The 23,557-nt window shown below is 42.0% G+C and overlaps 1 protein-coding gene and 1 long non-coding RNA gene across 10 annotated transcripts in view; both read left to right on the top strand.

Moving 5' to 3' along the window:
• Positions 1-23,557, top strand: part of WIZ (WIZ zinc finger) — a 112,352-nt gene that overhangs the window by 3,784 nt on the left and 85,011 nt on the right. For 8 of the 9 annotated variants that reach the window (XM_089533685.1, XM_089533628.1, XM_089533694.1 and 5 more), the window contains exon 2: positions 5,704-6,163. In XM_089533685.1, the coding sequence (XP_089389811.1) occupies positions 5,785-6,163 (379 nt within the window). In that variant the 5' untranslated portion in view covers positions 5,704-5,784. The remainder of the gene's footprint in view (positions 1-5,703; positions 6,164-23,557) is intronic. The other variant, XM_089533647.1, reaches the window with a different exon arrangement.
• On the top strand, positions 20,305-23,437 carry LOC149322042 (uncharacterized). Its single transcript, XR_016281981.1, has 3 exons — positions 20,305-20,368; positions 20,850-21,013; positions 22,944-23,437. It is a non-coding gene; the product is annotated as an uncharacterized LOC149322042 (long non-coding RNA).

Below are 23,557 nucleotides of genomic sequence, written 5' to 3'. Positions count from 1 at the left end.
AGAGTGGGACTTGCCCATAGTCATCCTGTGGGTGAAAAGGATGCAAATCCTGGTTTCTTGAATATGGGTATGAGTGAATCACTCATACTTATGTTAGACAGCATTCATTGATTAATTCTGTTAACAAATTAATACATCTAGCATGTATTTATATAATATCTACCCAATAGATTAAAATTGCACAATATTCCCTGGCATTTGACAGAGCATCCTTCGGGTTATAATTTGCTAATTTGCCCATATAATAGTTCCATAGATCCCAATATCTTGTATCTCATTAATCTATTCTTTACCCTTCTGCTAATTATAACTTTAGATCTCATAACAGATTTAAAACCCTACCTGTGGTGTGCAGAGTTGACTAAATTACTACATCCTTTTGCACCTACCTTCCATATTTCCAATAGAGAGGGAGGCAGGAGAACATGAAGGACAGTATTAGAAGGCTTTGATTTGTGGGAGGAAAGCAGCTGTTTCACAGTTTGAGATTCAGGTGCCAGAGGGAATGTCTTCTCTCATATCAGCTTGCCCATGTGGTAAAATTGGCTTTACAGACCTTCTCCAGGATGACCTGGAGGAGAGTGGTGACATAAGAGAGGGCCTTTTTGGTTGTGCCCCCATACTCCTTCTTCCTAAGCAGCCTACCTAAAGTCTACATTTGTTTTTGTTAGGTGGTTTTCATGCTGCTTTAACAGCTGGTTTAACATTATGCTTTTAATTGTTGTAACCTGCCCTCAAATTCTTTTAAATTGGATATAGAAATATTTTCAACAAAACAGTGGGGACAGGCAGAAATATGGTTTGACCTTTGCTCAACCCTAGGACTTTGCTGCTTGCATCACATGAGAATCAAAGACTGCATTCCTCATGCGCCAGGTAACATCCCTTGATCACAAAACTGCTGGTTTGTTGTTTTGTATGTCATTGCATCAGAAACAAATGTAATGGGATGAGCGTTTCTTAGTAATAGTGGGAAAGTGAGAAGTACATGTGTATTTGGCACTGAACCCCAGGAACATAGGGGCTGTATAGACTGCCCCTTTTAGCGCCAGATTGGGGCTGCATCAACTGCATATTGCGACCCCAATCTCACCTTTCTGCAGTGCAAAAAGGAGCCATAGCCACCGGCACCGTAACTTTTCGGTGCTCCTTTGGTGCTGCATCATCTAGACGCAGCTCCAGAGGAGCATGGTGATGCTGCTCGCCGTGTGGTGTGGCATGCAGCATCACGCTGGCCTGGGGGTGGAGTCAGGGCGTATGGATGCCATGCTCCAACTCTGCCCCTAGGCTGACCTTAATGACCAGTCTGTACAGCCCCCACCTTCTTCTAAATAAACTTTCCCAGTGCCTCAAATTTTATACCATATAAATCTCAAAGAAGAGTTCTGGTAAAGACAAAAACGTACTATACAGCGGACCTTTGTTATACGCTGGGGTTTGGTTCCAAGATTCCCCGTGTCTAACAAAATCTGTTTATGCTCAAGTCCCATTAAATATAATGACATAGCAAAATGGTGCCCCTTAGAAAAAATGGAAAATCAAGGTACCTTTTTTTAACATTTTCAAACCGTGTATGCTTGAATCCGTTTATAAAAAATCTGTGTATAAGGAGGACCGACTGTATTTTAGTGATATAATAAATGCCCTGTCTTTGCCAAAGGTCTGATTTGTTGGATTTAGAACAATTGTTTCAGATTGTTTGCATATTCGGGTAGACATTAATTAAATGTTAATTGTTATTTAAATGCTTATAGTTACAGCCAGAAGAGTAAATAAAGGCCTTTTCATTATGGAATTGGTAATATTCTTTGAAATCTAAAATTACCATATATACTCAACTATAAGTCAACCTCATGTAGTTGAGGGCAGGTTCTGGGTCCACAATTATGGATTTTGATATGAACCTTGGATAAGTTGAGAGTAAAACTTAGGGGCATGTAACAAAGGATGTTTAGGATGAAGCAAAGGAAAATGATGCCAAATAACTTAAAAAATTCCAGCAGGCATAACTGTTTGTACTTATACTAAAAACTGGATGGATGAGAGAATAGAGGAGGTCAGTGATTCCAGGACAGATTATGCACTTGCCTTTCACCAGAGGATGATTTCTTTAAAAAAAAAAGTTAAGGTACAGTACTTACATTGACCCGTGCATAAGTCGAGTTTTTGGGTCAATTTTTGACCTAAATTTCTAGACTTATACATGAGTATATACAGTAATCTTGGCAATAACTCAATTCATTGGTGAAGGTGAATACAGGAGTTAAAATGCAGTACTGCATTTATTTGATGACAGTGTAAGACAGCATGGTGTTAGGGTTTGAGTGTTGAATTTCAGTTCTGAGGCCAGAGTTCGAATCCCCGCTTGGCCATGGAAACCTACTGGGTGATGTTGAGCAAGTCATACTCAGCCTCAGAAGCAGGCAAAGGCAAACCTCTGAACAAACCTTGCCAAGAAGCTGGAAATAACTGTACACAACAACAAATGTAATCAGGTTATTTAGCATCTTCTGTTAACAAGCATCTTAAGTAGGTCTATGTACTCATGACTCTACTTATGATGGAAAAGGAAGAGAGACTAGAAAGGGGACTGCTTGTACAAAACCTTTATTTTCTGGAAGTCATTGCTTCTCAGGAAGACAAAAGCCAGGGCTTCTGACAAAATTCTTGGGATGCTATCCCAGGGTCTTCCAGTTGTCTGTCATTCTGCTCATACGGGGAAAATATTTTAGATGTTTCGTTCCTCACTTCTGTTGGTTATCTTGTCTCTTCCTTCCTTCACTACACTGTGTTGAAATTCAGATTTTAAACTCATTGTAGCTGAGACCAATCTTTAGTCTAATATGGCTCTGCATGGATGGGGTCATCTAACTTTGTCAGGTTCTTCATATTTGTTTTCTCTTTGCAATTGACAAGATTTGATGCACCAATAAAGTCCCTTATAATGCCTGATATTCTGCTAGTTCTGCTAATTATATGTTTATGACATTGATTTGGGAACTGGAAGAAGAAACACCTTTTCCCCCTCTTAGGATGCAATCCTGTGAACACATTTGAGTGTGAATATAATATAGTGGAACTTAGGCGGGATACAGACCACCGAGGTTTGCTCCGCAAGGGAGCCACAGTGGACAAACCGCACGGCTCCGTCGTGGAACAAAAAGAACCCGCAAAAAGTGGATTCTTCTCATGGCGCCTTTGTGACGCCACAATGCGCCAGTGGCGCACTGCGGCGTCACAAAGGCACATCTGTCACTTCAAAATGAAAGTACCTGTGTGTACAGGGTGCCGCCATTTTGATGCCCCATCACGTGCTAGGGGTGAGGCCAATATGACGATGTGTCCTCGGCCAACCCCAGCACGTGACTGGGGCGCCGCAAAGGCCCGTATAAATCGGGCCTCCATTCAACATAAAGATACATAAGATTGTGCTCTTTTAATCTAAACAGCTCTAGCTACTGCTGTTCCCCACACCTTTTCCTGGATCATTTGAGTTCACTGCCAGAGTAATATGTCCAGACTATAATATTATTAATTAGTAATCTGATGTTGAGTTTTGGAGCTAATGCAATTCTGATTTGAGTGTGTGTTTCTTATGGCATCTGTGGCAAATGATAAAGATTCTGCCTTACATATCTGAACTTCTTCTTTTAAAAGGGTGCCGTTCAAGTGATGTAAAAGGATGCAGTTCATCCTTCTAACAGCTGGCACCTAAAACAGATTAATTATTCCATGGTAGACAGAAAATAATTCTCCTTAAAAAATTTACTATGTCCGCCTCTGGTAAAGATATTTGCAAAGGAGTCTTGGCAGAGCATCAGTTCAGCATGGCCAGTATTTTCCGTGTAGTGACACTTGTCTGAGGCAGCCTATTTGTAGCATGTGCTGTCTTGTTCTTCAGCCCAAGACCCATGAGGATAAAAACTCTGGTAGCACTGAACATTTTGAGGACAAAAATATTTCTTATCATTACAGTGATTCCAAGCAAAGTGTTTGAACAGACTTGCTGCTCTTCTTGTGCATCATCTTTGTGAATGCAAATGGTATTTGCAAGGTCAGTGCTGGCACACACTAACAGATGGGGAGGAAGCATTTCAGAGACATTATTGTGGTAGTTTGGTGAATGTGCCATCCAGGAACAGCTTGTATAGAAGAAAGTGCAACAAGTGTGTCATCCTGGGGGGTGGGTAGTCAGGGAAGATTCCCAAGCTGTTATTTTGCGTATTTCATTTTGCGCTCCTCATTCGCCAACCATGTGTGCTTGATCAGACAGCTATGGGCTTACTTAGCATCACTATTGGGCATCTATCTCCTCCTAGTGGTAACTGTGTTTGTTGTTCTGTTGGCCCTGGACTGTGCACATTGCTCCATGGTGATTTCTGTCTTTTAGTGACATTTCCCTGGGATTCAGATTGACATTCTGAATATTGGTTCTTCAGAGACCCACCTGAGTTCAGTAAAACCAGCTAGTAGTGCCTTTAGACTAGGCAATAATGTATTCCTAAGTTCTCCTGTAGCTATGATGTTAATGTAGTCTTAAATGAGGATTTATTGAATTGAGCATGTTAAAAATCAGGAGGCAGGCAAACAGATAAGGCTGTGACTAATATATTTGTCATTCTCAGTTATTTTGGTGTTGCATTTCTTTTTGTTGAAATCAGTGGAGATATAGCAGGTATTGTACCTGCTTTCCATGGTCCTCTCTCATGTTTGAGTTGAACTTAGATTTTTTAAAAATTGGTTTGTCAGATGTAATTTGAAGAATACTCTAGAGGTTGCCATTTTTGAGAAGGAAAATGTTGTAAATTCAGAATTTTGGGCTATAATGTTAGTTAAATTTCAAAATACTTTGATGGATTTCTATTGTCTTGTCCATTATGTGCTTCTGATTTTGGAGGTGGTTCTGGCTTTTGTGCATATGTGGAAAACTATTTTCATATGCATATTGTTTGGTAAAGGGAATGTTTAGGTAATCTGGAATGCAAAGCAATACTAATAAATAGAAAGAAAAGTTATACATTTATTGCATATGTTTCCTCCAACCACTCTTCATAGAATCATACAGTTGGAAGAGATCACAAGGGCCATCCAGTCCAAGCTCATGTCATGCAAACACTCCTCACAGTTGGCCATCCAGCCTCTGTGTGAAATGGACTAAGCCAGGCAGCAGGGTGGAGATGTGGGGAGGATGCATGTCTGACAGCACTCTTGGATCAATCTGAGCATCCTAAAAACAAACACCCTTCCATCTGTATCACTGACTAGCCACGTTTGGGAAAATCAATTCTATAGAATGGTTACAGTTGGCACATCAAATATTTTTAATTTTTAATTATATTTTTAATTTCCTTTTTTCACAGTTTTCTGTTAAACAACTTTTTCTATCCTTCAGTCTAGAGCAGGGATTTCCAAACTTACTCTCCAGGTATTTTGGACTTCAACTCCCAGAAGCATTAGCCAGCTTTGTCAACAGTCAAGAATTATGTGAGCTGAAGGCCAAAACATCTGGAGGACCAAAATTTGGGAATCACTGGTCTAGAGCATAGTAGAAAGCATTAGTTATGAAATTGTTTCATTAATATTTTTTAAAAGTTGTAAATGCACTAGATGTTAACCAATAGTTCTCAAAAAGGGATTGTGTGAAATTCTATCTTCTCAATGCTTTTGAATGTGAGCCATTTTGACATTTTTTTGAAATTATAGGTTGTCTGGCAGTAACTGTTCCAAATCCACCAAAGGCTTGATATATGGTTTGTGAAATCAACTCAGCAACATTCACAAGGAATGGAGAAAGTTCTTTCAACTGCTTTATTAGAACAAGAAAAAGAGCTCGAAGATGGTGACGAAAAAGCTGTGCTGATGACCGTGGGGTCAAACAACGAGGATCTTGCTGCCCTTGAGTATTCCCAAGGTGAGGAAAGAATAGCTGTCTTTTTGAAAGATGCAAAAACACCTCAGAAGAGTGTGCCTCTGTTGGAGAAATCAAAGGAAGGGGGCATTGGTCTCAAGGAGGCAGTCTCCATTTCATCAGAGAAACCAGAAGCAATGAAGAAAGAGGGGAAAGCGACTGCTGAGATGGGTAGCCCTAAGGAGGACCCCAGCTTTTTGTTACCATTCTCTCATCAAGAACCCGCTGATGCTTTGGAAGCCTGTGCAGTGACAGGTAAGATCTCTGCCTTGTAATGACAGGCAATTTTAAAACAGCTTTAGTTCTTTCTAAATAGTTGAGGCAGTGCAGTGTAAGTCAGAAGGGAATTTTGTGTAACAAATCAGTTGCCAGTCCAGAGAAGTGGGAGACTTGTGTAATGCATATAATATGTTTGTTTCAGGCATATAACGATGCATATGTAGGTTCAGAAAGCATCTCAGTTCAGAAGTAGGGTAGCTATCTTGTGAGAAGTGGGAAATGTATGGTCCTCCTGGTGTGCCATACTCCAGTTTACATCAGCCCTCTGGCCAGCAAAGCCAGAGGTTAGGGCTGGTGGACACTATAATGCAACAAGACATAGATGGTCAAAGGTTTGCCATCTTGCTTTATAGTGTTGGTGTGACAGGCTTGTCACAGTTTGGATAACAGTAATACCCTTTGTCTTCAAAGGGATTGCCAAATGTGCACGTGAGAATTGCTGTTGTTGTCTATGCTGCTGCTGCCATCTGTAATAAATGTCATAGTGTTGTCCAGTAAAGCATTCCAAGAAGAAAAACTGTGCAACAGAACCTTTTCAAAGAAATGCATCATATCTACAAGAGAAACTATGCTTCAACCAATATATGTAACAGAGACTTTATATGAATGCTGCTAGAGATGTCATGCTTTCTGCTCCCTATGTGATTTGCCAGTTTCTCCAGCTTCTATTGTTTGTCTGAGAAATGTGCACAAAATAAAAGTACATTTAAATGCCTTCATATACTGTATAATTAATAAATCTACCCGTTAATTCCTGAATAACAATTCTCTAGGGAAGCATAAGAATCTAAGTTTACACTTGCTACAAAGTTTTCCTTTTGAAGAATTTAGAACCATTAATACAGACATTTATGGGGAGCAAACATACAGTATGTATGTATGTATGTCTCTAAAAAAAAGGAAGGGCACCAAATATTTATAGTCCTATCAGTGTTCTAAGAATTGGAGGACTCTGTTTTTTCAATTTTACTTTAATTGTTCCACTTCTATCAATGAAGGTAAAAGTAAAAGGGAATTTAAATTCAAGTGTGTGCTGGAGTTTCCCCTCACTTATTTACTTTTTTATTGCTTTTAAGTCATCTTAGCTATCAGTTAATCTGCTTTACATTATTAATTATACTTATTTATTGGATTTTGTTGTTAGCTGCCTTGAGTGCCATTAGTGGGCTGAGAGATAAAGGCAAAATAGAAATCTCACCAATAAGTTTGTCAATGTTGCTATGAAATTTACTTCCACATTTCTCCCTCAATTGGCAGTTTGATTGTGAGGATATTTCATTTTGTGCAATATTTTGTATTTGAGAAAATGCAGGTACAAAAGCTTGATAGAGTGGTGCCATTCATTACTGTTGAGACTGCTCTGTGAAATGTGTCAGAAGTACTAACATCCAGTTTATAATAGTTAACTGCTGTCATTTAGCTATTTAGAGGTGGTGTATCTATCTGTATATAGTTTATTAAAAAATAAATCAGTCTTTTTCAAACTTTACATGATTTTTGCATCAAGATGTATATTGGTCATATTTGTTGTCTGGTTTGCTTTGCTTTGCTTCTGCTCATTATGAAGGGCAAAGGAATATGCAGAGGATGAAAGCAACACACTTCCTAGTAATTAGAATTACAAAACATGTTATTTGCTTTTGTTTTTAAGGTGGAGGTTGAAGTTTCCAGGATGCTGAACGATTTGCCCAGAAAGTAAATTTTACATGCCCACTGCTTTGTGTAAAATGGATTCATTTCTGTACCACCTGACATGAGAGTAAAAATCAAGCCTAATCTTATAAAATCTCAAAAGTTTACAACAGGCAGCCAGCAGATAGGTTGTCTTTACCTGTTTTGGCTGTAGATGGGAGATAGCAATAATAAAACAAATAGCAATTGATCACACAGAGCCTTTCAGAACACTTTATGCAACCATGTAAATAAAGCCTTGGATTGGTTTCCCAAAATAGTCAGACAGTGCTGCTGGGCAAATTGTTGCTATCTGTTTAGTCCAGTGCCTAAATAGTTGATTTATTGACTTACAGAAGCTTGAGAATATTTGACCAAACACACAGAATGATAAAGTAAGAATTGTAACAGTGTATGAAGGAGTGTGGAAAGGTTTTTGGCCTGATTAAGACAGGAATGACCCAGACTAAGCCATGAAACTTACAAGCTATGCCGCATATTCTCCCTGAAGTTTGATGTACATAGCACATCGTTTCCCAAGTTTCTTTAATCCTTCAAATAAAATTTAGTCACCAAAATAGTGCTCTTATGCTGCTACCGCTTCTGAATAACTCAGAAATTTCCTTCCTTTCAAACTCTTTATGGTTTTGAAACAGGAAATAATCAGATGGAGCAAAGTCTGATAAGTAGAGTGGATGGTCTATATCCGTGATGGCGAACCTATGGCACGCGTGCCACGGTTGGCATGCGACGCCATTTCGCCAGGCACGGGGCAAGGGAGAAGGCGGAATGGGTGCGTGCCCGTTCTGCCTCCTCCCTGCCATTTTTGGGCCTCCCGCTGTCTCTCTGAGACAGCGGAAAGCCAGAAAATGGCGCCTGGAAGGAGGAGACAGAGGCGCACGCGTCTGTCTTCTCCTTCTGTCCCGTCTTCTCTTCGCTCCGCGTGAAAGGGCTCCATGGAGCCCTTTCACTCCCCACGAAAGGCCGAGGAGAAGGCAGCTGGGACACGTGCCCAGCCTTCTCCTCCTGCCTTTCCCTTCGCTCCCCGCGAAAGGGCCGAAGAGAAGGCGGCTGGGACGTGTGCCCAGCCTCCTCCTCCTGCCTTTCCCTTCGCTCCCCGCGAAAGGCCGAGGAGAAGGCGGCTGGGACGCGTGCCCAGCCTCCTCCTCCTAGGAATCACCATCACAAAAGATTTAAATCAGATAATCCCTAGAAACTACAACAAAATAACTAAATGGTTAATCTCTAAAACAGTAGAATGGAAGAGATTGAAACTTTCTATTCTAGGCAGATTAGCTCTTATTAAAATGTTTATTGTCTCTCGACTATCCTTTCTATTTCAAATCACAGTATCCCACTTCAACCACTGCAGACAAAACTCAAATTTTGGCAAAATCTCATCAATACATTTGCTTTTAACCATAAGAGGCCCAGATTCAGGAAATCCACATGACACCTCTCTTCCAAAAAAAAAGGGGGGAGGGGTAGCAATGCCTGATCTTTAATTATATTTTTGCAGTAAATCCTTCATTTAATTAAAAAAGATCAGAGCATATATTGGGTTAACATGGAAATGAATGGCCCACCATCAATCGATGTTTCTTTGTTCTTTAACAAACCCACTCTGCAAGTAATTAAAACATTAAAAACCCATGGCTACAAATGTCAAGATGGAAGCATCCCTTTCCTATTTGCCCCTTCCTGGTCCACAAATCTTTCCATTCCCCTGATAAGTTCAATCACTTCCAGAGATAGGAACAAGGTACATATTTTTTCAGAGGGAGGAGACTCTGGCTCCTGCCACGGCATTTGCCGGCCCCTGAGGGTCCCTTCTGGGGCCATCAGAGGCTGGCAAAACAGCGGTGGAGGACAGTGGGCCGTCCTCCAGCTTTTGCCGGCCCCTGAGGGTCCCTTCTGGGGCCATCAGAGGCTGGCAAAAGGGCCGCGGAGGACAGCGGGCCGTCCTCCGCCTTTTGCCGGCCCCTGAGGGTCCCTTCTGGGGCCGTCAGAGGCCGGCAAAAGGGCTGCAGATGACGGCCCGACATCCTCTGGCTTTTGCCAGCCGACGAGGGTCCCTTCTGGGGCCGTCAGAGGCCGGCAAAAGAAGGGAAAGGCAGGAGAAGGAGGCTGGGCATGCGTCCCAGCCGCCTTCTCCTTGGCCCTTCGTTCCCCGCGAAGGGTAAGGCAGGAGGAGAAGGCTGGGCACAAATCCCAGCCGCCTTCTCCTCGGCCTTTCGCAGGGAGCGAAGGCAAAGGCAGGAGGAGGAGGCTGGGCACGCGTCCCAGCTGCCTTCTCCTCAGCCTTTCGTGGGGAGTGATGGGAAAGGCAGGAGGAGGAGGGTTTTAACTGGAGATTGGTAGCTTTTTGATCATTTAGTTGGCCTTCATGAGCAATCTTGGGACACAGCAATTTAGATTTTGAGTAGTTAATTCAGAAATTTGCAAAAGTATCAAAGGAATTTAATATGGTGCGTAAAGTAGGGAAGAATTGTTTGGATTGTTTTAGGAAAATGATCACATCATCTGTGAAGAGATTTAATTTATGGGTTGTTCCTATTTTGGGCCCCCTTATGTTTTCATTTTCTATGATTGAGGTGGCTAAGAGTTCTATTGCAATAGCAAATAACAGTGGGGATAAGGGACATCCTTGTTTAGTTCCCCTTTGGAGCCTAAAGGTAGAGGAGTTTATTCTGTTGACTGTGACTAAGGCCTCTGAGTTTGTGTATAGGTTTTCTATCATACTAATACATTTATTTCCAAAGTTCATCTTTTTCAGTACTCCAGATAAGTATTGACAGTTCACTCTGTCAAAAGTTTTCAGGGCATCTAGGTACATAAGAGCAAATGGGGTTTTAGATTTTTAGGCATGATAGACATTTAGGATTCGCCTAATGGCATCAGATGGTTTTCTATTCGGCATAAAGCCAGTTTGGTCAATAGAGATATTCTCAGTGATGAAGCTATTAATTCTGTTTGCTAGAATTGAGGTGAGTAGTTTCGCATCCTGGTTTTTTAATACTATCAGTCTAAATGCTGCGGTGGAAGGTTGACAGTCACTTGTTTTGGGGATGGGGACAACTCTGGAAGTATGCCAAGACTGAGGACATAGTCCTTGTGACATTATCTCATTGTCGGTGTGGGGCAATTTCACCATAATTTATAAAATTCTCCTGTAAATCCATCTAATCCAAGAGATTTGAGGTTTTGGGTTGCCTGTTTGATTTTTTCTAATGAGATGAGCTGGTTGAGTAGTCTGGTGTGTGGTTCCTTGATTTTCAAAATTTTGAAAGAATTGAGGAATGAATTAAGTTTATCTTGGGGGGGGGCTATTCAGCATAAAGTTTGGAGCAGAACTCTCAGAACTCCTCCACTATGTCAGTTTAAGAAGTTTTGATATTACTATTTGGGGAGGTGATAGCTGCAACAATTCTTTTTTCTGCTTTCTGTTTTGCTAATCTAGCTAGAATTTAGAGTTCCTATTATTGTTTTCATAGAAATAGGCTTTCATGTATTGCAATTTAGTTTGAACTGAGCATAGGTCTAATTCTTCAATTTGAACCTTTTTTTTCTAATAAAGTTTTTAGTATGTCTGAATTTTGGATCTTCTTGTGGGAGTTTGACAAGAGTTCAGTTTCTTTAATCAATTCTTGGCATTTCTTTTCTTTCTTTTCTTTTGTTTAGAGCCCTCCTGTATAAACAGACCCCTGAGCACCGCTTTCAGTGTGTCCCATAGTAGCATTTTGGAGGTTCTTTCAGGTCTATTTTCCAGATAAAAAGTTTCTATTGCTTTTTTCTATGGTCTTTTTAAAAGGGTCATGCATTAGGATTGCTGGGCTAAATCACCAAGACTTTGATGTTTGAGAAAGTCCTTCCAGCACCTAGTCTAGTATTACTGGTGAATGGTCTGAACATAAGATGGTATTAATTGTGGAATTTAAAGTTTGGCCTAATAGGGAAATTTTTTTTTAAATGATCAGTTCTAGAATATGTCTTATGGACTGCTGAGTAGAAGGTGAAGTCTTTCTCAGTGGGGTGTAACGATTGCCAAGGATTAAGTAATCCTGCATCTTTAATTATCTGTATCAATGGGGTTGGACCTGTATGTTTAGGAGGTTTTGATTTATCAAGATAGGAGTGCAAACCTTCATTAGAATCTCCTCCCAACACTATGCAGCCACCTGCCACTGCAGATGGTGTAAAAAGGTTGACATAATTTGGTGCTGATCTGTATTAGGTGAATGGAAAGTGCCTAGAATGCAGGACTGGCCAAAATCCCCCCCCCCCCCCCCGGTCAAAATTACATAGCACCCAGCATCATCTCTAAATTAATTGTTTGCCATGAAAGAACATGATTTGTCTAGAATCATAGAATCATAATAGCTACGCTTTTCCCGTGCACCTCACTACATACTGGTTTCCAAACAATTTTGGGGGGAGGATGGGATTAGAACCCTTATGGTGAGTTTCTTGAAGGCATAAGAAATTTGGATGTAGTTGTTTGATTTGTTTTAGGATTTCCCTCTCTTTTTTGCTGTGCATAATCCCGTAACATTATAGGAAATGACTCTCAGGGATGCCATGTAATTCTATACTGGATTGTAAGGAGAAGTTGGAATTTATTTTCCTATTGCCCACATTATTTTTTTAATTTGAGGGCTAGCATTTGAGAATATCATCTCAGATTTTTAATGGTTTTTAACAATTTCAGATTTTTAATGCTTGAGTACCTGATCTGATTGACAACCATCAACAAATACAAGACAGACTACATAGTGCACTGCCTTTCCACAGTGACATCACTAGAACAGAGACACTGCAATAAAACACTAAATACACAAGTCATCAGATAACAGGTCTGCAATATTTGGGGAAAGGGAGGCAGAAATAATGGAAAGACTAAGGTTGATTAAAAATAATATCTAGCATGTGAGTGAGCAGTAATAGGGAGAAAGAAATTCCATGTGGTTGTTCCTGTGTTTAAAAGCCACCATAAGATATCCCTGGAGTATGTTAAAAACAGGAAATTTGCACAGGAATGTATAGAATGGCAGGTTTAATGCTTACCCTTCCCTACAAAGTATTTGTTATCATGACTGTTCTGTACTTCTTTTTCTTAATTCCACATAGATTAAATGCATAACCTGTCAACCATGCATAGAGTTGAATATCAATGATGCAACTTAGAAATACTATAATGTCATAAAATCATAGCTGAAGCTAGACCATAGAAATGTCAAAGAATAGTTTTTTTACTGAAGCTTTTATTTAACTGTTAATGACAGAGTATTTTGACAAAGTGAAAGTAGGGCATAGTTATAAAAATTTGGAAATACTGTATGTTGAGTGTGATTGCCTAAAAATTGATGCATAAGCAAGAAAGCTATATGTGAAGCAGGGACGTAGCCAGGATTTTGAGAAGGGAGGGGTCCAGACTAAGTGCCACCATTAAGGAGGGCGACAAAAATGGTGAAGGGTCTGGAAACCATGCCCTATGAGGAATGACTTAGGGAGCTGGGGATGTTTAGCCTGGAGAAAAGAAGGTTAAGAGGTGGTATGATAGCCCTGTTTAAATATTTGAAGGGATGGCATATTGAGGAGGGAACAAGCTTAATTTTCCTCTGCTCCAGAGAACAGAACCCGGAACAATGGATGCAAGCTACAGGAAAAGAGATTCCACCTCAACATTAGGAGGAACTTCCTGACAATAAGGGCTGTTCGACAGTGGAATGCACTCCCTTGGAGGGTGATAGAGTCTCCTTCCTTGGAGGTCTTTAAACAGAGGCTGGATGGCCATCTGTCAGGGATGCTTTGATTTGGATTTCCTGCATGGCAGGGGGTTGGACTGGATGGCCCTAGTGGTCTCTTCCAACTCTATGATTCTATGATTCTATGATTATAATGGGGCTTGGGTGTGGTGGTGCGGCGGCACGCACCATTCATTGCATCTAACAGAAGGGGGGTCCGGACTCCATGACCCCCCCGCCCCCCGGCTACATATCTGTGTGAAGCTAATGATGTTACAGTTTGGATTGCTTGAAACGTGGCTTAAGCAAAGGTATGAAAGTGGAATTGATGAAGAAAAAAATGTAACATACAGGGTCATTTGCCCTCGGCCTTGTTTCTTTCTGTCATTTGTCTGCTGAAAGTGTTGAAAGTGGCTGAAGTTCTTTTGTTCTTTTTTGTGGTCAGCTCTGCAGCCATATACAAATGAGATTTATGTCTCTACAGAGCAGCACTTTGAAAAAATCCCTGTTGAGCAGGCATGTGCAAGTACATCCCTGAAGCTGCATGTTTCCAACAAGGGTCTATTTTGAAGCCCTCAACCCCTCCTAGATGGCCTTTTTTCTGTTTTTAAAAAGGGGTGTTTGTGTGAATTGGCATTCCTAGAATGTTCCAGGAGTGGCAATTGACCTTTTAAAAAGTTTGCAGCCCTCTGCCATCATGCTATTTCACATTCTCAAATACCAGTTTTTCAAATTGGTCCTCAAACTGGACATATTTTAGTAATAATGATTTTTATTTGTTTGTTTAACTATTTCTTATCCACTTCTCCCCAAGGTTCTAGGCATGGTATAACTTAGATTAAAATATAATATATAATTAATCACATGAAATGATTTAAGTACATAGGTTAAACATATAAACATAGGATTAAGACAACTATATATATATCTGTACGCCGACGACACCCAGTTGTATCTTTCCACCCCCGACCTTTCTCCAAGGCTTGAACAGCAAGTTTCGTCTTGTCTCGCAGCTGTCTTGCAGTGGATGCGCCATCAGCGTTTGAAGCTCAACATGTCCAAGACGGAGCTTCTTGTCTTTCCTCCTAAGTCCACCCTTCAACACTCCTTTTTGTCTCTGTGGACAACATTTCTATTCAACCAGTCCAGCAAGCCCGCAGTCTTGGTTTTATCTTTGATTCTTCTCTGTCGTGTATCCCTCAGATCCAGACCACAGCCAAGGCTTGTAGATTCTTTTTATACAACATTGCCAAAATCCGACCATATCTCTCTGCCTCTACTGCCAAGATCCTGGTCCATGCCCTAGTGGTCTCATGACTTGATTACTGTAACGTCCTCCTGGCTGGGCTTCCTCTTTCTCACCTCCGTCCATTAATTTCTGTCCAGCATTCAGCTGCACGCATTATCACTTCCGCCCACCGCTCTGACCACATCTCTCCTGTGTTGGCATCCCTTCACTGGCTCCCCCTCCCTTTCCGTATTCAGTATAAGCTCCTGCTGTCCACGTTTAAAGCCCTCCATGGGCTGGCCCCTCCATACTTATCAGACCTTCTTTCTCCTCACCTTCCCACTCGGGCCCTCCCATATCAGCCTTGGTGTCATCCGCGGTGTTCAACAGGGATGGAGAGGACACCCTCAGAAATCCTGAGGACAGGAGGGTCGAGGAAGCCCTTAAAAAAGCCCACGAGGCCATGTCGATAGCCATTAGGGCGGCGACAACTGTTTCCATTGTTATATGAGCCAACCTCCAGTGGTCCCGTGAACTCCTCGAACTCATTCCCAACCCAGACACTAAGGTCAGGCAGACCATCAACAAGATTACCAAGGCATCTGCCCTTGCGGCAGACGGCATTCTAGACACAGTCCAGCAGTGCGCAAGGGCCCAAGCTGCGATTGTTGCAGTCAGATGCCAACTATGGCTAAAAAATTGGAATGAAGATTTCAAGTCAAAACAAAATTTGGCCTTTGCACCCTACCTTGGCACTAAATTGTTTGGTGAGTCTCTAAAGCCAATGTTAGTTGAAGGCAAAGACAAAAAGAAGACCTTACCTTCAGCAAAAAGATGGACGATAAGAGGCAGTTCAGAAACTGTTCCTCCTTTCGCTCCTTCCAACCTTTTTCCCTTCCTCCAATTCTAACTCCTTTCAAGCCAGAGAGTCCAGGTCTAACAAATCTCATTGGAGAGGCTCCAAATTCTCCAAACAAAGCCGGTCCTCCTTCCCTGCCAAGGACGGTGGAGGACACAAATCTGCCCAAAAAAACCAACAACAATGACGGGGCCCCTCTAGTAGGAGGCAGACTTCAGGGATTCAGCCAAGCTTGGGAAAAGTCCACCACAGACAAGTGGGTCCTGGACACAGTTCAACGAGGCTACAAGATAGAATTCCATCAACTTCTTCACGACATGTTCATACCATCCTCCAAGTCAAGCAACCCTGCAAAACACCGCCTCCTGCTGGAAGCCATCGAACATTTACGGTCTATCTGGGCCATCAAACCCGTTCCCACAGATCAGAGAGGAAAAGGATGCTATTCAACCTTTTTCTTGGTGCCCAAGAAGAACGGAACTTGGAGAGCCATCCTCAACCTGAGGGCTGTCAACCGTTTTATCCTCAAAAATAAGTTCAGAATGGAGACCCTCAAGTCCATTTTAGACAGCCCTCAGCCCGGAGACTTTCTCTCGTCGCTGGACCTACACGATGCTTATCTTCACATTCTTTTCCATCCGTCCTCACGGCGTTTTCTCTGATTCAAATATGGCACGATCCATTTTCAATACAGGTCACTTCCCTTTGGCCTGGCATCGGCCCCCAGGGTTTTCACCAAGATCATGGTAGCTCTAATTGCCCACCTAAGGTCACTACATCTCCACGTCCGGGGGCCCTCCAGATAAAAGTCAATTCAGGACATCCTCACGACCCTCAAATCATTAGAGGCCCATGGTTTTCTGATCAACTTACAAAAGAGCACCCTGCTCCCGAATCAAAGGATTCACCATCTGGGAGCCCTGATAAACACTCAAGCGGGCACAGTATGCCTCCCACTGGACTGGATCAGATCCATTCGACAGGCCATCTGCAAGGTCTTAGCCTCGCCACATCCCAACCTTCAGCTCCTGGCTCACCTGCAGGGCCTCATGATTGCAACCATCGAGTGCCTCCCCTGGGCGAGGTTCCATGCCAGATCCCTGCAATGGCTCCTCTTACCACACCAACGAGCCATAGCTCTCAAAAAGCCCAAGAAAATACCACTCGACAGCGAAGTGCGTCAGGTCACTCCGCTGGTAGCCCTCTGATTCAATCCTGAAGGGGAGGCCCATCCGGAAGCCCCCAAAGATTCACATCACCACAGATGCCAGTCTCCAGGGATGGGGGGCTCACTGCGGGACTCACATAGTTCAGGCCAGGTGGAATTCGCCAGAACAATTCGACAGCATCAATTGGTTGAAGCTACGAACAATCCATCTGACATTACAGGCTTTTCATCATCTGATCTCACACAAGGCTGTCCTGATAAGGACATATAATGGCCCATGTCAATCGACAGGGCGGAGAGAGGTCCAGGTCTCTAATGCAAGAGTCTTGACTGCTCCTGACATGGGCCGAAAACAACCTGATGTCTCTGGACGCCGAACATCTTCAAGGAAAGTTAAACTCAAAGGCCAGCTGGCTAAGCTGAACATAGACCAAGCGGAGTGGAGCCTTCACCCAGAGGTGTTCCTCACCATAACGACACAACTGGGACTCTCGATACTAGGCCTGTTTGCTTCCTCGATCAATGCCAAGACTCCGAGATTCTTCTTCAGGTTCCAGACGGAGGGAGCGGAAGACATAGACATCCTCAATTGCCGGTGGCCGAAGGGCCTACTTTACTCCTTTCCTCCAGTCCTCCTCCTCTCCAAGTTCCTGTCTAAAAGTACGGCCAACCAGATCAGAGGTAATTCTGGTAGCCTCAGCATGGCCCAGACGTCCCTGGTTCTCCAAGATCCTCAACCTCTCAACTCGGAGTTTACCTCTGTCCATCCGGCCAGACCTGCTGTCCCAGGGCCAGATCCATCATCCCGACCCAGCCTGGTTTCAGCTACACGCCTGGAAATTGAGTGTCACATGTTAAGCAGATATGGATACTCACCGTTGGTGGTCGAATCCATCCTGGCTTCCCGCCATCAGTCGACACTCAAGGTCTACAAATACACATTCAAGGCCTTCAAGAGATGGTGTAAAAGAAAAAAGAAAGATTTTATTCAGGTGTCAGTTTCCACGATACTCCAGTTCCTCCAGGATGGTATAGACCAGGGCCTTCGTCCCAACACGGTCAAGTGACAAGTGGCGGCCATAACATCTATCCTCCCGCATGACGAGGCGGCCAAGATCTCCCACCATCCCCACATTCGCAGACTGCTCAAAGGAGTGGCTAACAGGTTACCACCGACTAAACATAATTTTCCTTCCTGGGACCTCCACGAGGTCCTCAAGGCACTAACCATCCATCCTTTTGAACCATGGAAGGAGGCTCCCTCAAATTTATCACCTGGAAGATGCTGATCCTCATGGCACTCACATTGGCTTGCCGCGTCTCTGAGCTAGGCGCCCTCTCAGTTCGAAAAGAATTATGCATAATCAGACCTGACTCAGTGCTTCTCAGACCGGACCCTACCTTTATTCCCAAGGTGAACTCGGTGTTCTGTTCTTCCTGAGACATCATTTTCCCTTCCTTCTGCCCGCGTCCCTCCAAGGACTTAGAAAAGATCTGGCACACCTCAGATGTCTGGAGGGCCATCAAGATTTACCTCAAGAAGACCTCGGCCTTCAGAAAGTCAGAAGCCCTCTTCATATCCTTTCGACCAAATTCAAAAGTAAAAAAGGTGTCCTCATCCATGCTGGCAAAGTGGATTAAGCAGTGCATTGTCACATGTTACAAAACTCTCAATCTTAAATCCACCCCAGGGCATCACCGCCCACTCAACTAGGAGTGCGGCAACGTCGGCAGCCCTAGCCACTAACGCCCCTCTGGCCGAGATTTGCAGAGTAGCCACTTGGAAGTCACCATCCACTTTTGTCAGACATTACAAATTGGATCTTTTCCAGTCATCGCAGGCGGCCTTCGGCCGGAAAGTGTTACAAAAAATTGTCCCTATCTCGCCCTCCGCGTCAGCCGGCCCGCCCTGACATTTGGTGGCTTTTATAAATCCCATAGTTAGGATGCTCGGCCCCCTTCTCTGATGGGAAATGGAACGTTAGACTTACCTGAGACGTCCCTTTCCATCAGAGAAGGTCCGAGCATCCTCCCCACCCTGTATTTGTTGCCTACTGGCGCGGGTGGGCTCGCTGTCCTTTCCCTTTCAGTTGTTGCTGTTTTGGCTAGTCATCAACTGAGGATTCTTGGGCGGTTCCGCCCATGGGGGCGGGGCCAGGCCCCTGTTCTTTTGTCTTTCTTCTCTGCCTATCAGGAACTGAAATGGGCGGAGCCACCCATAGTTAGGATGCTTGGACCTTCTCTGTTGGAAAGGGACGTATCTCAGGTAAGTCTAACGTTCCATTCTTGAACATGAGAAAAATTAGTTAACACTTAGCACAAGCTACTTGTCATTTTGGCACAAACATGCATACACATTTGTGCACAAGTGCACACTTGTTTAGATTCTTTCATTTTGATCTCTGTATGCAGGCTGGCTGCAAAACTGAACACAGCCCTGCATTCTTTGGTGAATTTTGATTGGGTTTGAGGAGGCTGAAAAAGTTGTTAGAGTTTATTCCTAGGCATGTTCACTTGGTAGCAAGAAGAACATGCAGGGACATATATTGTACTATCAGATTCCCAATGGCAGCACTTGTGAATCTGTTTTAAGAGACATACACATATTTTCCCAGTTTTTTGTAGTAAAGCTAGGCCGTTGAATGATTTGCACAAGAGAATTCAAGGATGAAGCTGTTAAGTGTGTAAATGATATTAAGACCTGGCTGGGGGATACCCATATGGCACCAGACAGAAGTAGACATCTTGAAGGTAATACACTCATTCAGCGCAAACTCATCCAACACAAATTGTAGCACCTGTTTGATCAAGTGTTATCTAGGAAATAGAGCAAAGCTACAGTTCCCAAAATCCCCTAGCATTCAGCCAGGGCAGTTAAAGCAGTGTCAAACTGGAATATTTCTGAAGTGTGTTTTGGACCTTAGTGCCAAAACACACTGCACTAATCATCCAGTTTGACACTGCTTTAACTGTCCCAGAATTGTTAGGGAATTCTGAGAATTGTAGTTTTGTGAGATATTTAGCCGTCTCTGTCAGGCTGCTCTGGTGACACAACAAATACAATTTCCAGGATTCCCTAGCACTGAACCAGGGCAGTTAAGATGGTGTCACACTGGATTATTTCTGCAGTGAATTTTGGACATTTGTCACCAATGTCTTAGCCATTGTTTGTCTAACATCTTTGAATTCATGATGTGTCAAAGCAGTTTTGATGAGCAACATCTTTCACAATAGTGCTACTCCACTGGGGATCTTTTAGGCAATAGGGAACAAATTTCTTTTTGTACTTACACTTTTTGTACTTTTCTCCAGTTTTGGAGCAAAATAATTTATTAGCCATTGGTGCTAATTATCAGGAATAAAACTGACAGGGTAATGGATTGCACAACTTTGTAGTGGTAGAAGCTGTTCCACTATGTCAGTTTATGTTTTCTAGACATTTCCTCTACATGGCTGAGACTTAGAGGATTTTCTTATTTGAAGCCAGCTGGTTTAGCATGTTTTTAATAAGGTAAGTGTTTCTCTTTTCTCAGGCCTGTAGCTTGAATATTTGTAGGCAACCTCTGACATGCACTAAAAATAAGATGGTTTGGGCTGCAGATCCAACTTTTTCTCATTGCCTTTAATATGAACGCATACCTTTTCATATCTATAGCCCCCAGTGCTATATTCACTTGTAAGCCACTTATATTTTAATCTACTTTGTGAATGATTTTTGCCTTGAAAAGTGGGCTACAAATATCTGAATAAAAGAGAAGAATGTCTCCTCTTGTGTAGCCCCATAATGTATAAATCCCCAAAAGTTGTTATTAAAATAATGCATAACTCCTTTTTTTCCACTTAACCTGATACATTATGATTGTGATATTTTTTATCTATTCTGTACACAGTTAGATAACTTCTGAATATCATCACAAGACATTGTAACCTGTATTTTGGCTCCACTCCACTTTTGATAAGCTGACAGGATGACCTTTGTTTCTCTTACACAGTGAATGGCCACCTCTGCTCCTATTTGCTTCAAATGGATGCCTGAAAAGTACAAGTAGCACTGAGATGATGCTCCAGATCCATTTTATAAGAGCCACGGGAGTCATTTAATGCATTAGTTACCAAAGAGAGACAGATGCAGACAATACTAATCCTGTGGTGACCTGTAAGCAGAATAACATTGACTTGTAAAAAGTGGTAGCAAGCCCTCTTTTCCAAAATGTAATCTTGGTAATAGTGGGAAAGGGTGGAAGAGCCTCAGTAGTGGTCTGATGAAGAGGGAGGTATTCAGGTTAGCTTGCAGAAAGTGAGACGAGTGCTTTCATAATATGTGTTCTGCTAACTGAAAGACTTGCTTGCTTTTATCTGATGTCACACTGAGTCTGCTTCTGATCTGCCAGCATCTTAAAGACTCTCACTGTCAGCTCACAAGAATCTCTTTCATAAACTCACAGCTCTTCCTTCTGAGCAGCTGTCTCTCTAGCTTCCTTCTGAGAGGAACTTGCAATTATGTTTCTGAGTTAGCAATATTTATGTTTAAAATCTGACAAAGGATATGTTCTCAGACCAAGGAGGAACAAGAATGGGTTGTTCCACGTGCAAGCTTCCCCACCAAAATGTGTATCCAGTGTTGGTGAGCTATGAACATTTTAGAAAGGGCTATCATGAATTCAGAATGTGACACTATAGCTTCCTGACAAGCTTGCTATTCTGTTAGATACACTTTTAAAAGCCATTAGGCTTATTTAATTTTTTTTAAAAACCCTACTATGGGCTGAGTTCATGAACAGAAGTGATACAGTGGGCACTTGGTATCTGCTGGTGTTTGGTTCCAGGACCTCCTGTGGATATCAGAATCTGTGGATGGTGCAGTAAAATAAAATGGTTTGCTTTTTTGAAATGTATATATTTTTAAAATATTTTCAAGCTGTGGATGGTTGAATCCATGGATAAGGAATCTGTGGGTACTATATTACTATAGTGGTAATGTAGTATCAACTACATTACTAACCATTTACAGTTACAGAAGGTCATACCTTTCTCATTGGGCCTATTGCAGTGAATGTCCACCTCTGCTGTAGTTCACAAGATCTGAGAACTGTCTATGGTTTTTGGTGTATCTTTAACAATTGTTAGGATATGTATTGGGAGTCTTCCCCTAAAGAAGGTGTTGAAATGGAGACTGGATGACTTTCTGGTAATAGGTTGCTGGTTGCGAGGGGGAGTTATTTCCTATTCAGGATAGTTATTTTGCCCAAAGTTCTTGTTGGAAGAAACTTATGCATTTTTTCCCCTCTCATTATATAGATAGGGTTTCCTATTTAGGTTCCTCTCTCTTTAAGACTGTCTCTATCTCAAGATTCTAAACTGTTAATCTTACAGTTAGTGTTGTCTCTAGTCTGAATGCTAGTCTTATACAGTCGGCCCTTCTTATACACAGATTTTTTTATACATGGATTCAAGCATCCACGGTTTGAAAATGTTCGAAAAAAGTATAAATTTCAAATATCAAACCTTGATTTTCCATTTTTTTATAAGGGACACCATTTTGCTATGTCATTATATTTAATGGGACTTGAGCATCTACGGATTTTGTTATCCATGGGTGATCTTGGAACCAATCCCCAGCGTATAACAATGGTCCACTTTACAGTCACCCCTCCATTTTCACAGGCTTCAAATCCACATCCCTCACCCGTTTACAGGTGCAAATGGAGGGGGACAAAATGTGACGCACATTTCCCTGGGTGTTCATCGTCATTCAAGCCAATGGAGCTTGAATACTCGTGTTTTTCTGGGGTTTTTGTGGGAGGGGGGGGTCTGGAACTGATCCCCCACAAAGACGGACAGGCTCCTGTACATTTCTCTCAATCTTCCTGATGTGTGTGTGTGTGTGCGTGTGTGTAACTATCTTTAGTTAGATTAGAATTTAGTTTTTGTTATGTAATTATTTATTAAAGCCAATTTTTTGGGAGTAAGTCCTTATTCTTTAGGAAGACAGATTTAAAATAGTAGCTGATGTTGTTCTGCTGATGACAACTGAACTTTGACAAGTTTAATTTTTAAACATGCATATTTTTGTTTTCTTTTAAAAGGGTTAACACCTAGGAAACTAAAATTGCACACCACATTTTTTTGGGTTATGGGCCCAGAAGAGGTTGCAATCCAGTCCCAGAAGGGGTCCCAGTTTAGACACAGTGAGGTCTCATAAGAAGTCCTGGATTATTTTTAAACTTTTTGACTTCAAGAAAGATTTTTTCTTCTACTCAAAGAATAGAAAATGGCTTCTACTAATCCTAATCCCACAATGATTACTGAAATTTTAACTGGAACAAATGATAAAACGTGGTCGTGGAAAATGCAAATGTACTTGACTACTATGGGACTTTTTAAAGCAATAAATAGGCAAAGACCCACAAAAGCAGGAAAACGTCAACAACTATTTGATGAAAATGCAGAGAAAGCAGCATCTTATATATGCTTGTCTGTAGATCCCAGCAATGCAAAATATATTCAAGGTTTAACTGATGCAAAACCAATATGGAACAAACTACAGAAAATATTTAATTCTCCAAGTACATCTAATCAAACAGCCTTCGTGATTAAACTTGTTAACACCAAGTTGCATCATCTTCAATATGTAAATGAGTATATTAATGGCTTTATGACAGCTTTGTATGGAATTAGAGCAGCTGGACAATCCTTTCCA

Source organism: Sceloporus occidentalis, unplaced genomic scaffold (genome assembly GCF_023333645.1).
Source record: "Sceloporus occidentalis isolate IW3139 unplaced genomic scaffold, rSceOcc1.0.p SCAF_1, whole genome shotgun sequence".
NCBI lineage: Eukaryota > Metazoa > Chordata > Lepidosauria > Squamata > Phrynosomatidae > Sceloporus > Sceloporus occidentalis.
This window is presented reverse-complemented; position numbering and strand designations above follow the sequence as displayed.